We start from the raw sequence: 14,530 nt of genomic DNA on the forward strand, positions 1-14,530 counted from the left end.
CTACTTCCTCTGTCTCATCTGGTATCGGGTATCGACTCTGCGTAAATGAAATGTATTGAAATGTGCTGTTAGCATACTTGTAGATGGAGAGTTTGTAAAAATCTAATAAAAAAAGTAAGACAATGGACCTAGGTGTTTTACAATCAAATCACTGAGGTAGAGTATGAATAGCAGCAGTGCTAAAAGTTATATTATCTCATCATATGTCAAAGGAAATCACTTCTGTTCTGGCTCTATCAGTGTCTCAGAGTTGCTGGAGCAGAAATAAATGATAATGCCAGCATTCATGCCAGCTAATTGGTGCAAGAGCTAGGCTCTGTTGACTGAGTCACAGCTGCCATTAGATCTACAAGTAGAGTGAAAAGATGTTTATAAGCCATGGAGAGTAATACGTGGGTTTATTTTAATCAGCTTGTTCTAAAGCCAGCCTAAAAGAGATGATACTGCCCTTTTCACAGTATTTGTCATATAATGTGGAGTCTATTTCTCAGAATGTTATGAGCCATAGTTATGGCATCTTATCATCCTTCCTAAGTGTTAGGTAGCTTTATAATGTTTTTCAGCCCTACAGGAAAAAAGTTTGCTCAAATGTTGTAAAATGTTTCATCATAATTAGTGCGTGCCATTTCAAAGAACTAAGCAATCTGAGAGTTCTGTGTATATAGCTGGTTTACTGAAGAACAAAATACGAAGTTGACTAAGTCCATTAAAATAATCTTGGCTGCATGGTAAAGAGGATCGAATGAACCTCCCTCTCTCTTTTTTATTTTAACTCCATTCCCTTTTATCCTTAGTGAGATCTAACTTTATGATGAAAGCAAGGTGATACAGAACTAGAACTCCAAAAACAGACTTTGTTTCATTTTAGGATGGCAGTTTCTAATTCTTCTCATTGCTCTGTAACAAACTTTCATATTTTCTAATTTAAAAATACCTTCGAAGTTCAAGTGCAAAAGGCACGCATGTAGAAAATAATTCCTTATTTTGTAGTAATAAAAAAAGGGAAAGTGAAGGCCAGCTTGGCTGTGTTCTTTCTCAGACATTGGAAATCTGACTACAATTAGAGGACTATGATTGCCGTGGATTATCATTGAAGACTTTGGGAAAACAAGTTATGTGACATTGTTTGTAGATCTTAAAAATATGCCTTTTTCTTCTGCATTTTTACTTGGTTAAGATTTTGCTAAATATTTATATGTAAAATATACATAGCAAATCTACCTATCTATCTATCTATCTGGAGATAAATTTTCAAGTGTAGGTAGCATAAGGATATTTATAAGCCCTAGATGGAAAGATAATATTAGAAGAGGTTGATAAAGATACTGTCTGTTGGTGGGTGGCTTTTATTATTTTTACCACTTAAAAATTCAAAGGCCAGGACCATTCAGTCTCAATTTCAGACACGGGAGATAATTAATAGAGATCTTTGGTAATTAAGATGGACATTATGTTGCTGTGTAATCTGTGCCTCTTTGTACATTGAAAAAATTAGTAAAAATTTTAGTTTAAAAATTAATTCAGGCATATTGTTCCAACTAAGTAAAATTCTTAGCCATTGTTATCACATAGTAGAACAGAAAAAGACCAGTTAATGCTTTGAAGTGGTTATGAGAGAAGTCAAGAAATTCTATCAGTGTAGCTCAAGAAATATGTTACTTAGAACAAGGAAAATAGAACCATGGGAAAAATGGTTAAGTAAACGCTCAGTGGTGTACTTATTCAGCTGGATTTGTATAGTTCATATTAAGTAAAATATTAAAATACTCAAGTCACAATCATTTTCCCTCAAATATCTGTAGTTGTTGCTCTGTGGCATTCCATGTTACCTGCTTTTTATTACTTTGTAGACAAGCTGTTTTTTCTTCCTGCCTCATTCGTACAAGTTCTTTAAAATCAATGTTTTTTAACCTTGCAAATCAGAAAATTGTCTAGGATGTTTCTAACTTTAGCTTCTATACCTGAGCCCATTTATTTTCCTTATAATGATTTCTTTTTCAAAAATATCTTTTATCATTGCACTTTCCTTTGCTTTCTGATCATGGAGAGCATATGCAATTGATGTTCCATATTTCTGATTCAGACTTCACATAGCTTCATTTCTGCTCTTTACTGTGTCCAGTATGGGGTTTACTTTCATTATTATTTGTGTGTTCTGCTATTAAATTTGTGTGTTTTATAATCCTTCCTTATGCTACTCATTTCCCTATTTAATTTTAGTTAGTTGTCTTTTTATTTGTTTCCCTCCTCATGGCTCTTCATTTCTGCTTTTTTGGCAAGGTCAAGTCATCTTATATTGAAGAACAGCTTGAAAAAATTGGGGGGCTGTGTTCATTTATTATTTTGCAACTCTAGTATTTCCTTCAATTGTTTCTTCTATTTTACTCCTCAGCCCTTTATTGCATGAGCATTTCTGCAGCTAAATTCTAGTCCTGGGCTAGTCATATTCTGTACATATTTCTTGTGCATTTCATTGACACCTATGCAATTATCATCTGTATTCAGGTGATTCACATTCTCTTAGCTCTGATTTAGGCCACATTGTTGTTCTTAGAACATTTGCCTTTAGATGTCACATAGAGTTAAACATGACAAAGCACCACTTATGTTGCTGCTTGTTAAATTCACTGCCTTGGGGAAAGCATATTGATTTCTTATTAACCTTTGTGCATTCCACTTGTCAGGTGGAAACACATATTGCTTCTGTTTATGTACCATTTCATACAGTGACCATTCCCTTATATTTACAACCTCTTAAGTCTATTTTAGGAAATTCCTTGAATATCAGTTTCTTATTTTGGCATCACTTCCTGTCAAGAAATTCTTTCTTTCTCTGTGTTTTTTTCCCTGGCCGGTCTCAGCCAGTGGTGTTCTCTTTATAACGCTGTTATTCTGATACTAAACTTAAACTTAATTTAGTTGATGAATATTCTCTCCAAAAAGCAGAACTTACTTTCAATATCTGAAAGTTACAGGCTTCCCATTCTAATGTGTATATAAGAATCTACCATGGACTATGAAGGGAATGGTTACATAAGTTATATCTTAATATTGGAATATTATACTGTTGTTTAAAATGATTTTGTACTGCAAAGGTGCCAAACCAGGGTTTGTGGTATGTGGCTCTGCAGAGATGTGTTTTGTTTGGGTTTGTGGTATGTGGCTCTGCAGAGATGTGTTTTGTTTGGCTTTTTTTTTTTTTTGACCTGTGGGATGTGTTGTACCTTAGTTGTTATGCAAGCAGCTTAACATCTTCCACTCAGTTGGCCTCTTACATTTGTGGTACCTGCCTAGCTTATGTAAGAAGTTGGAGACCCTTTTTGGAAAAGAATATTTTAAAGAGAAGGAAAATGCAGTACAAGTGAAAACTATAGATTTGTAGAAAAAATACTGACAGTTATAACCAAATGTAAACAATGGTTATCTATGGGTGTAGAAGAGCTTTTTATTCACTTTACTTCTTACCTGTAGTTTCCAAATTTTCCCTAATGAATATCATTAGGAAAACCAATCAGTTAACACTAGTTTAAAAAAATATAGTTTTGTGTATGCATTCTATAGTACTAATCAATAACTTTTTACTGATAACTCACTCTGTGCCCTTAGGCTTGACACTTAGGCAAGTTACAGTACAGAAGATACGTGAAATCTGATCATTCCATTAACAGGCTTGTAGTCCTGCTTGGAGAGACAAATGTCATACAGGCTCTACTGAGATATTACCAGTGAAAAAGGACAAAGGCAGAGAGAATATAACCAAAGTGGTCATTTTAGGCCATGGGAGACTGCACTGAGTTAAAAGGTTGATGACATGTTTATAATAATTTGTTAAGAGCTATTTAAGTCTGTAGACCATTGATATTTCCAGTTATCTCCATAGAGAGAATCTTTCTCATAACCTGACTTTTCTGTTACAGACATTTTTTATTGGTATTTTGTGCATTTTGAAGTTTTCCAGCACCTTTTCTGAGTGTCTTAAGCCTTACTAGAAAAAAGTAGAAACTGAATTCTAAATTGTTAACAACCTGGTAACTGTAGATACTTGACTATTTGGAAAAATGTAAACATATCAGCCCTGAGCAAGACAGCCAAACCAAAATAACTACAACAAGGGATACTGATCCCTTTGACAGTTTCTGTTTCTTTTTATTAAAATTATTTCTTTAGAGTGATAAAGCAATAATTTGCAAAATGAAATTAGAACATCATAATCCTTCTTGTTCAAGAAGCACTATTATTAAAAGGTAGCTTGATGTGCTTCTAAGAAGCTAATTAGTTGCTGCCTGGCTTATCATGCTGAGAGACAGCTGTGATTCATGGGTATTTATCCATCACAACAGGATTTTCTAATGCTATTTGGTTATGAAATTATTTATACTTCTGACTCAGGCCTTTAAAAGGGCTTCCAGCCGTTTTTGAAAGCCAACTTCTGCACTCCAGAGCATTTTGTGCTGTTGAGATGGTGAATCAGCTTGGCAGCGTGGTAGTGTGTGAATCCGGTTGCACTGCGGTGTCTGAGATGCAGTTTTCTGGTGAAACTTCTCAAGCCAAGTGTGATAATGCGTGTTCATTGATGTAGATCTTATAATTTTGTAGGAAATTTTCTAAGAAATTGAGCTTTTTCAAAATACTTAGAATAACACCAACATGGATTTTGGTGGTGATGTTTACTCTACTAAGCTGTTAACAGGAATTTATACCATTGTATTCCTTATGTTAATTTCTTTCTTTTTTTTTTTTTTTTTGAGACAGAGTCTTGCTCTTTCACCAGGTACCAGGCCGGAGTGCAGTGGCATGATCTTGGCTCACCGCAGCCTTTGCCTCCCAGCTTCAGCAATTCTCCTGCCTCAGCCTCTTGAGTAGCTGGGACTACAGGCATGCACCACCACACCCAGCTAATTTTTGTATTTTAGTAGAGATGGGATTTCACTATGTTGGCCAGGATGGTCTCGATCTCTTGACCTCATGATCTGCCCGCCTTGGCCTCCGAAAGTGCTGGGATTACAGGCATGGGCCACTGTGCCCAGCCCCTTATGTTAATTTCAATGTCTGAGTTTAGTATGGACTATTAATAACTTATTTTTTCCTTATCAGGCATTTATTTTATTTGGTTAGTGATTCGAATAGGAAATAAATCAAAAGCTCTTCGTAGAACTCTCCTGCACTTTAAATATTTAAATCATATTTAAATATTATTTATTACATTCATTTTTAAAGCACTTAACTCTTCATTTTGAAGATCTCAAATTATTATCTTTGAGTAATAGTACCCGAGCAAAAATGTGAGCCTTGATATATTTTCTTTCTTTAAGACAGATTTTAGGGAAATAACAGGGAAGTTTTTGTTCATTTATTTGAATATTTCTGTGGTTTATATAAATTGAGGGCTGAACTGCACAAATACATAATAGTGATTTGAAATAGACTCTAAAGTTAAGCAGTATTTTTACTTAACCATCCTTCCTTCATTAAAATAATGAGCTTTGTCAAGGGACAAAATTTCATATGTTTCCCTAAAGTGGAAAGTAGATTTTGGGGTGACATAGCCTCATGTCCAAGGTTTTCCAAAAGTGAGCTCCATGTTCAGAAATCCATAAATTATAGTTTGCATGGGTTGCTTTTATTAAAAGCAAGGAGAGTTAACAGGATCTGTGCTTAACATGTGAGTACTGGGCAGATGTGAGTAGACTTAGCATGGATCCTCCTACTTTTCCAGTTTCATAAAGCAGTTTTATGGTTTAAACTTGTCTAGTCCCAGATCATACAATTAATCATATTCAATTTTCATTCTTCTTACTAATTGGTTCAGGCTCTTTAAAATGACATCTGGGGGCAGTAAGTCACTAGCAGGCAACAGGGGCAGGGAAGAAAGAAGACTCTTCTGCTTCTAGAAGTTTATGTATGCTAGTCAAAGTAATAAGGTCAAAAATGAGATGTTTCTGACCTTATTTCCAAAGGATCACATTTCCAAAGGATCACAGCCCTTGAATGACACATTACAAAGGTTAGGGGACCTAGATCTGTGGGACCCATTTTGACATTAGCTTGCTGTGTGACTTTCTGAAAATCTCTTTATATCTGTCTGTTTCTGGGACTGGGCTTCACTACCTTTCATAGTGGGATAATAAATTATATCTGTCCCACCTGCCTGTTGAGAGGATGATTTTACATAAGACAAAACAATAACGTAGAAAGACTTTAAAAATAACATAGTATTGAAAGGTAAGGTAGATATTTGCTGGCCATCTGCTTTCTCAGTTCCCCACTCCTAGTGCCTTAGTTGTTTCAGGATTCTATTCTAAGCATTCTTCTCACATGCCATTGAGTGATCTTATCCATTTCCATAGTTTCAGTTATGTGCATTGTCCACATAGAACCATCCTTTGAGCTCCACATAGTTGTATAACTCCCAAGCCCTACCTGGCCGAGTCTCAGTTTGATGTTGCATTTGAAGAAATATAGTCCAGCAACTAAAAGCAATAGCAAGACAGAACTGCTCTTAACTTATGTCTCTTGAAGAATATAATAGCAGGTAGGTTACAAATCAGCATTATTTCTTAAATTCGCTGTCATCGCCTCGCTTCGCCACTCAAGGCTTACTCCCTTTGTTACAGGCTCCCATTTTCTCCAGACTGACCCCAAGTCTCTCACAACTGTTTTCTGCCTTTTTTTGCTCTGAACTTCTCCCTACAAACCACATTATTTGCCCGTTTTCTTTTCTCCACCTTTTTTTTCCCAGCATGATAAAATCCCAAGAACTAGTCTGACAAAGACCAAATTCTCCCTTGAGGATAAAGGAGAAGACAGGTTATTCTGGCAAAGACCTTATCGCATAGGGGAAAGAGTGAGGGGGTAGAACCACTCACATGTAAATCGTCTATATTCACAGCACATCATCAAGCACGCCACTTACTATCTACTTCTGTATTTTGCAAAACACCTCTGACTCAATCCCTCTATGACCTGACCTTGTTATCTTGCACCCAAACTTAATTTTTGCCCCTCCTTATCCCTGTACAAAGTGCCCATCATGCTCCTAGTTGCTTTTTCCTGACATCAAAACATCATCCTCAGCTTCCTTCTCTCCTTATCCTTCACATCCTATCCATATTCTCTTTAGCCCAGATACCAAAGACATAGTTCTCAAATCTCATCATTTCAGTCCATCTCCATTGCTGCCACTTTACATGTTGCTCTCCTGCAATCAATTTTCATTACTCCAACCAGAATGATCCTTTAAAAAAGTGAACCTGATCATGCATCTTCCTCTTCTACCCATTCAGAGGCTTCTGTGTACCAACCCCTTCATTTCACCTTTAAGATTCTTTACACTGTGTTTGATCCTTGCCCATTTCTCTAAACGTAGTCCCCCTTCCTCAGCAGGATGCATTTCTTTCTGTCTCAAGGCCTTTATCTAAGTTCATCTGATCGTCTGCGGTACCTCCCAACTCTCCCCTATCTCTAACCTACTCTCGCTTACTCATTTACTACATCTCAGCTTAAACATGACTTCATCCAGCGCCCCTCTGACCCCTTAGGCTGGGCCAGTCCCTTTGCTATAGTCTGATATTCCTCACGTTTCCCCTACGGTAAGACCCATTCCACTTGACCAGCAGACCCTAAGCTCCATGAGGACAGAACTCATGTCTCTCTCCTACAGCACTATCTCCAAAGTGCTTAACACAGTGCCCAGCTCAGACCTAGCATCTGACAAATACTCACTGCTTAATGGATGCTGCCTCCATGAGACTTGGGTGCTCTCTGTCTCTCACATCTTATCTGCACATATACTCCTTCTCACATTTTCTATTTATCTCTCAGAAAACCCCATGCCATTTCATGTATTTTAAGCTCCTGTTCTGTGCAGAATTGTCTGCCCAACCTTTCCAGCTACCACCTGATTATTGTCAGCATGCCACAGTAGAATCCAGTGTATAGCTTTATTATGACCCTTACCATGTTATTTTGCAGTTATTTACTGGATTGTATGCTTTCGTGAGTAGGTCTTCTGTATACTTTCCTTCATAGCTGGGACCCTGTTTTATTTGTTTGTACTCATTCTTATAATTCTGTCACCTACTGTAGGTTGAATTGAATAGAAAGAGTTGGTGATGCTTCACAACTAGAGATGATAATAAGAATAAAAATAATTGCTGATATTATTGACTACCTTTTCTATGCCAGGCACAATTTTCGGTGTTTTACTTGACTCATTGAATCCTCTCAACTCCTATGAAGGAGTTACTTTTATTCTTCCCATTTAATAGATGAAGAACTTCAGACCCAGGAAAGTTAACCAGCTGCTAAGTGGCGAGGCAGGAATTGAAACCCACTGGTTCCAGAGCCTCCCCTTATTTATGATGATCAGTCCATATAGTTTGTGCCATCTTAATTCGGTTTTAGAATCTTCCTGTCTGCTTTAAATTGTGATTCTTCTACCTACTCATTGTGTGACCTGGGATATGAAAAATGGAGATAATTACATGCCCTTTAAAGGGATGTCCTGATGATTAAATAGATAATTAGTTCCCGTAAAATATCTGCTGAGTGTAGGCAGTTGTCGCAGTGTTAAGTCAGCTTGAGCTCTCATTGGACAGAAGGTCTTTTATGGTTCTTTTCAACTCCAAATCCAGTGAATCTGTCTTCAGTCTTTACTCTTTTTCAGTATGTGTTACTTTCAAAGCTCTGGTGTTTTAAATAATCGAGCTTTATCAGAGTCTGAGGACATTACTTGCATTTCCATCAAGTCAAAGCTATGGTTTTTTTTTTTTTTTTTTTTTTTTTTGATGAGCATGTGTTGCCTAAAACCACAGTCCTGAATTCCCATACTCAATATGTGGCTACATGGTAAGATCTCTGTCTAAAGAGAGCAACCAAAGTCCTATTTACAGTCAGACCACAGCAGAAAAAGAAATCCAAATTATAAATTATTGTTTGATTTATGAAAGTTCGAGATGTTTTAATACTAAAAGAACTAAAAGGAATATACAAGTACCTTGTCAACATTTGCAGCAGATGTTTGCTTCCTTTTTCCAAGTCAGATGAGGGCGTTTCAAGGTGGTCTGTGTTACTAAATTGATTAGCAGTCAAATGGAAACTTCATTTGCTTAGGTGATGATTTAATTGTAAATTAATACATTTAAGTTAATATATATTCAATTAATACAATGTAAATTAATAATTTATTAATTCTGTGTCTATAAGTACATGCTTACTACTGTATGAAACTCGAAGTCATAAGATTATTGACAGCCACTACAGAAGTAAATAACTTTGGTGGAAATTAGTATCTAGTTCTGAGACTTAATGGTTTCACTTGTGTGCAGATTTAATAACTACTTACCATTAGTTATGTGCTGATACAGTCAATTTTCCCAAATAAATATGTATTATTTAAATATATCTCATTTCTCTGTTCGTGTATGTGTTTATTTACCTTCTTCAAAGGTATAACAAAGCAAATAAAAATAGATGAAAAATACAATAGGAGAAATTACAGACTGTTATGGCATCAGGAGAGAGTTTGGGTCACAAAATAATACCTTGAAGTCCAAAAAATTGGGTAGAGGTGGGCCTCTGTGTGTACGTTAAAAGGGAAATGAAGAAAAAACCCTGATTTATATTAGCCATCAACTAACAAAAATCACTTGTAGAAAAGCACAACTATTGCAGTTACTGAGACCATAGAGAAATGTCTCTTGCTTTGTGGAATGTAAGAAATAGCACCTTCAACAGCCCTTGTACAAGAAAACACAGCAGCAGGTTTCTTAGTACTGATTCCTTCAATACAAACTATTTTTTTGCCATCATAAATTCATTAAAAAGCAGTTTGTTAAAAGCAATTCTGTATAGATCTGTTTTATTCGTTTTATTGATGTTCTGGCTTAATCTAAGGATTGATTTATTATATCCAGAGATATAAAAAAATTAAATTTTTTTAGGCAATCTTTTTTTTATGGAGGCTTTGGTGAATATTGATTAGATAACAGCAAATCAATAGATGTCCAACCTTTGGTTAAGGATGAATACAACAGGCTAAATAATACTAAATACTAAAATAGTCTAAATAATCAGACATATATGGAAATTGCAGATGCCACAAGAGGGTGAGACTTTAAGAAATAATTTGGATTGGTTCAATGTTCTGTATTATAGAACTTTAGGTTTTTAAATACACAGTAAGCCTCAAGATCACCTCTGGAGAATTTTAAAAAGACAAACTCATCCCGAACTTTGAAGTTTTCTATTTAATAGGTCTGGGGTGGGTGAGGTAGGAGCAACTTTATTTAAAGAAAAATGTCACTTCAGTAATTCTGGTTATCAGTGAAGTTAGAACTACTGCATTAGAGAATGCTGCATTAATTTCAGATAGAAAAAAAGTTTAAAGCTAATGTAACTAAATATACCTTAGCTGTAAAACTCTTGTATTCTGACATGTACACCCAGCCAATTGAGTAAGGTGATTTAATATGTGAATTTTTTATTAGTAAACCAGTGAAAAGTTTTGGTGCATTTACTGGCATCGAATTCTGTCTTTGAATAGTTAATATGTATCCTAAGATAATTTTTTATTCTCACTATTGTCTGATTACATTTCCATATAGACTAAAAATATTTCCATAATCATTCTATCTAGAGAATATTTTTTTTTGTATTTTTAGTCCTCAAGAAGTTATAAAGTACACTTACATGCACTCTGAAATTATCTTAGCCTTTAGAGGTGCTTTCATTTGTAGGCTTTCAAGTGATAATAAGAACAATGATATCTTACATACATTTTTACTTGTCTGCAGTAGCCTCAAATTAGTTAAGAGCAAAATCATAAATATGTGGTAAACCTTTGCTTAAAGTAGAAAACCAAGCCCATGTACGTAAGCGTATGCCTAAATCTAGCATTAGCATTTATAACAACAGAAATCTTGAGTAAATGTCTCACATTTACTTTTCATTGTTTTTCCAGGCATTGCTTCTATGACAGTGCCAGTGTACATTGCGGAGGTCTCACCACCCAACTTAAGAGGCCGATTAGTCACCATTAATACCCTCTTCATCACAGGAGGGCAGTTCTTTGCAAGCGCTGTTGATGGAGCCTTCAGTTACCTCCAGAAGGATGGATGGAGGTTTGTAAATACTTTTTACATTTAATTTTTCAAATCATGATTTTGGGGAAGGGGAGGAAAATTGAGAAATCATGGTCAAAATAAAACTGTGTGTTTTGAATCATTATAGCTAATTTATAAGTAGGAGGCATTCAGCAAAATTGAAAGTGGACAAGAGGCTGATATTTATTTTGATGATAGACAAGGAACCTACCATTAAGAATTGATATTTACAGGCCTTTTTTAGCATTTAGGTGACATTTCTCACACTGTGTGCACTCTTTCACAATATTTGTTTAAAAATGAATGCAGTGATAAATATGTATGGAGTTCATGAATTCTACGATGATTGACAAGCTGTTTATGAACTGCAGATATAACTAACATCCTTTTTGCATTCTGGAAGCTACATTCTGATCTGAAAGAAAGCTAGACTTTAAAGATAAAAATTTAGCTCTAAAAAGAGTTACACATGAGTTTAAAATACACAAATTATTCCTTGATATTTGGCTTATTTTTTAATCAATAAATGACAAAAGTGGCTTTAAAACTGCTTTAAAATAAATACAAACTATTGTTAAAACAAAATCTTAAATTAAAGCTTAATGATATTATGGGCCTTGGATTTTGATATCTTTATAGTACTCATGTAACTGTTTCAGAGAAATTTCATTAGAAGGTAGTAGAGGTTATACAATATTGCCTAACTTGTTTTCTTGCCTCTGCTTATTAGAACAAATATTTATCCAGCATTTACTTCTCTGTAAGTACTGGGGAATAGAATGTTCAACAAGATAAACTCAAGCCCTTGCTTGCATGGCTTTTACGGTGTTGATGTTAATCCTCAACAGTAGAAGATAAAAGGGTGTGGGCTTGGCGCAGTGCCTCATACCTGTAATCCCAGCACTTCAGGAGAGCGAGGTGGGCAGGTCACTTGAGGTCAGGAGGTCGAGACCAGCCTGGCCAACATGGTGAAACCCTGTTTCTATTAAAAATACAAAAATTAGCCGAGTGTGCTGCATGCACTTGTGATCCCAGCTATTTGGGAGGCTGAGGCAGGAGAATTGCTTGAACCCGGGAGACAGAGGTTGCAGTAAGCCGAGACTGTGTCACTGCACTCCAGCCTGGACAACAGAGCAAGACTTGGTCTCAAAAAAAAAAAAAAAAGAAAGAAAATAAAAAAGGTTGCAATGTGATGTGGTCCCAGGGAATTAAACCTCTGTGTAAGAAGCACGATAAACATTGTGGCTTAGATGAGACGTTAAAGACCTAAACTGGTGAAGTTTTAATTAAAAGTCATGTGAGAAAACTCTTTGAGGCTAGTGAGGGCCTAGATGTGTAAGGACCATTAAGGGAGGACACAGTTGTTAAAAACGGTTGTTGTGTCTGCAGATGTTGCTAAACTGAAGCAGGAAATTTTGTTTGTTTGTTTGTTTTCTACTCAGTAGATGAAGAGAAAGAGGAAAGATAGTAACTGTTTTCAGCATAACCTGGTATTTTGAGTTTTTCTTGTAAATGCAATGGAAGTCAGTCTTTCAACTTTCATGTCTTAGGAAGATCTGAATCATCAATTTGCATTTTGTTAAAAATTTTTATTAATGTAACTAATATAGATCTATATTCAAATGCATAGCATGTATAGTTGCATAAGCTACATTTTTCACTAAGTATAACAATTAAGAAGTCTTTTCTCAGTCCTGATTAGGAAAGAGAAAGGTCACACCGTAGTGACAATGCATTTATGAATGTGGTGTGGCTGTGTAAAAGCAGAAATGTTGAGACGAGCCTGAAACCCCTTTTCAGAGGCAAGGAGACAACACAGACAGACCTGGATTCAAATCTGGTTTTTACCGTTGATTAGCTACGAACCTCGAACAAGTCATTTAGCCCCTCTGAGCTTCACTTTTCTATAAAGTAGAACCAAAATCACTTAGAAGATTATTGTAGGATCAAAATTACTTATTATATGTAAAGTGTTCAGCCTAACACTTTGCACGTGGCAGATAATAAATGAAGAATCACATTATTAGTTGCTGTTCTGATGAATGAAGGATGGGTGCTACTATAGATATTGTTGTAAGAAAGGCTGAAAGAAAATCAACATTCTATGGCATCTGTTTTCTTTATTGGCAAGAATGGTGCTTTGAGATGGTAGAGCAGAGGCCCAGAGAAAAGAAGATTTAAAGTGTATAGCTGCTGTGGGAAGTATGAGAAGGAAAAAAGACGAGAGACAACACATGATTTCCAAGTAATGATGGAATCCCAGCTGAAGCTGGAGACATATATTTGCAGTAAAGCCAATTAATTAGCATGCTTATGTTTATTTTTCTAGCAATATTGGAGTGTCCAGGGGTAAAAAAATAGGAATATGGGAAGACTAACTTGGGTTTATATATAGACCAAGATGTTAACAACCAGATTGTTTTGAACCCAGTTCCTTGTTTGCATGAATACACATTTAAATATATATACATGCAAACATGTTTCCTTTTTTGAGGTGAATTTTCTCTGTTACTGTCTTCTGTTATTTAGTATCCTTATCAGTATATTTATCTCATCTGACTCCTGGGCTAATAGGAATGTGGTTATAAGCAAATAAAAATTGAAATGCTACCTTGGCATTAACTTTAAGCTCTGGAATTTCCAGCAATGATAACTTATTCATAATTATAACAATAGATAACTCATCATTACACCAATATGTTTCAAAAATTCTAAGGAAAATGTACGTGTAAATACGTCCTGTAAAATTTCTTTCTCATACTTACATTTTTGTATATCTTCATTTTAGATGTCCCCAGTCTTCAAAGAATTTGAATATTACATTTTTTTATTTCCCTTTTTGACTTTATTGCTTCTAAAACTCTAAGTTACTGATATTTAATTTTGTACTACAATAGCCAGTGTCCCAGATTTACTGGTTTTGCATTATACTGACAAACAGTTTCAGAGTCTGGTAGCAAATACCGTTTGATCCTACCCCAAATCTTGACAGGTTAGTGGAACTGGTATTATTCCTATTTTGCAGATTAAAAACTTGATGCTCAGAGAATTTAAATATTTGGCTGAGACCACATAGCTGTTACTTGGCCTTGGCAGAGATTAGATCAAGTCTTCTTTTTCAAAAGCTAACTCCTCTCTTCCTCATGGTTTTGCTTTCAAAAGTTTATAATCTAACAGCCCTAATTATTGATAATTTTTACACTAGTGATTGGATTAAGACAAATGGAAGATGAAATTGATTGATAGAAAAGCATTTTAGATTTTGATGTTGTAGAAACATTATAGTTCACCTTTTATGCCAGATAGGTCAAAATTTCTGTTCTCTTATTGTTTAGATATCATAGAAATATTGTTTTCTGCTGAACAACTGGAAGTTTACTTTTTCTAGAAAAAATAATTGCCAGAAACAGATTCAATGTTGGCATTTT

General features: G+C 35.4%; 1 protein-coding gene across 1 annotated transcript in view; it reads left to right on the plus strand.

The window, feature by feature from the left end:
• The window catches only part of SLC2A13 (solute carrier family 2 member 13), a 361,442-nt gene that overhangs the window by 55,005 nt on the left and 291,907 nt on the right, over positions 1–14,530 (plus strand). The window contains exon 2 of the mRNA XM_021673777.2: positions 10,961–11,120. Within this exon, the coding sequence (XP_021529452.2) occupies positions 10,961–11,120 (160 nt within the window). The remainder of the gene's footprint in view (positions 1–10,960; positions 11,121–14,530) is intronic.

Source organism: Aotus nancymaae, unplaced genomic scaffold, assembly GCF_030222135.1.
Source record: "Aotus nancymaae isolate 86718 unplaced genomic scaffold, 86718_ANA_hifiasm-v0.15.2.pri h1tg000092l, whole genome shotgun sequence".
Classification (NCBI taxonomy): Eukaryota; Metazoa; Chordata; class Mammalia; order Primates; family Aotidae; genus Aotus; species Aotus nancymaae.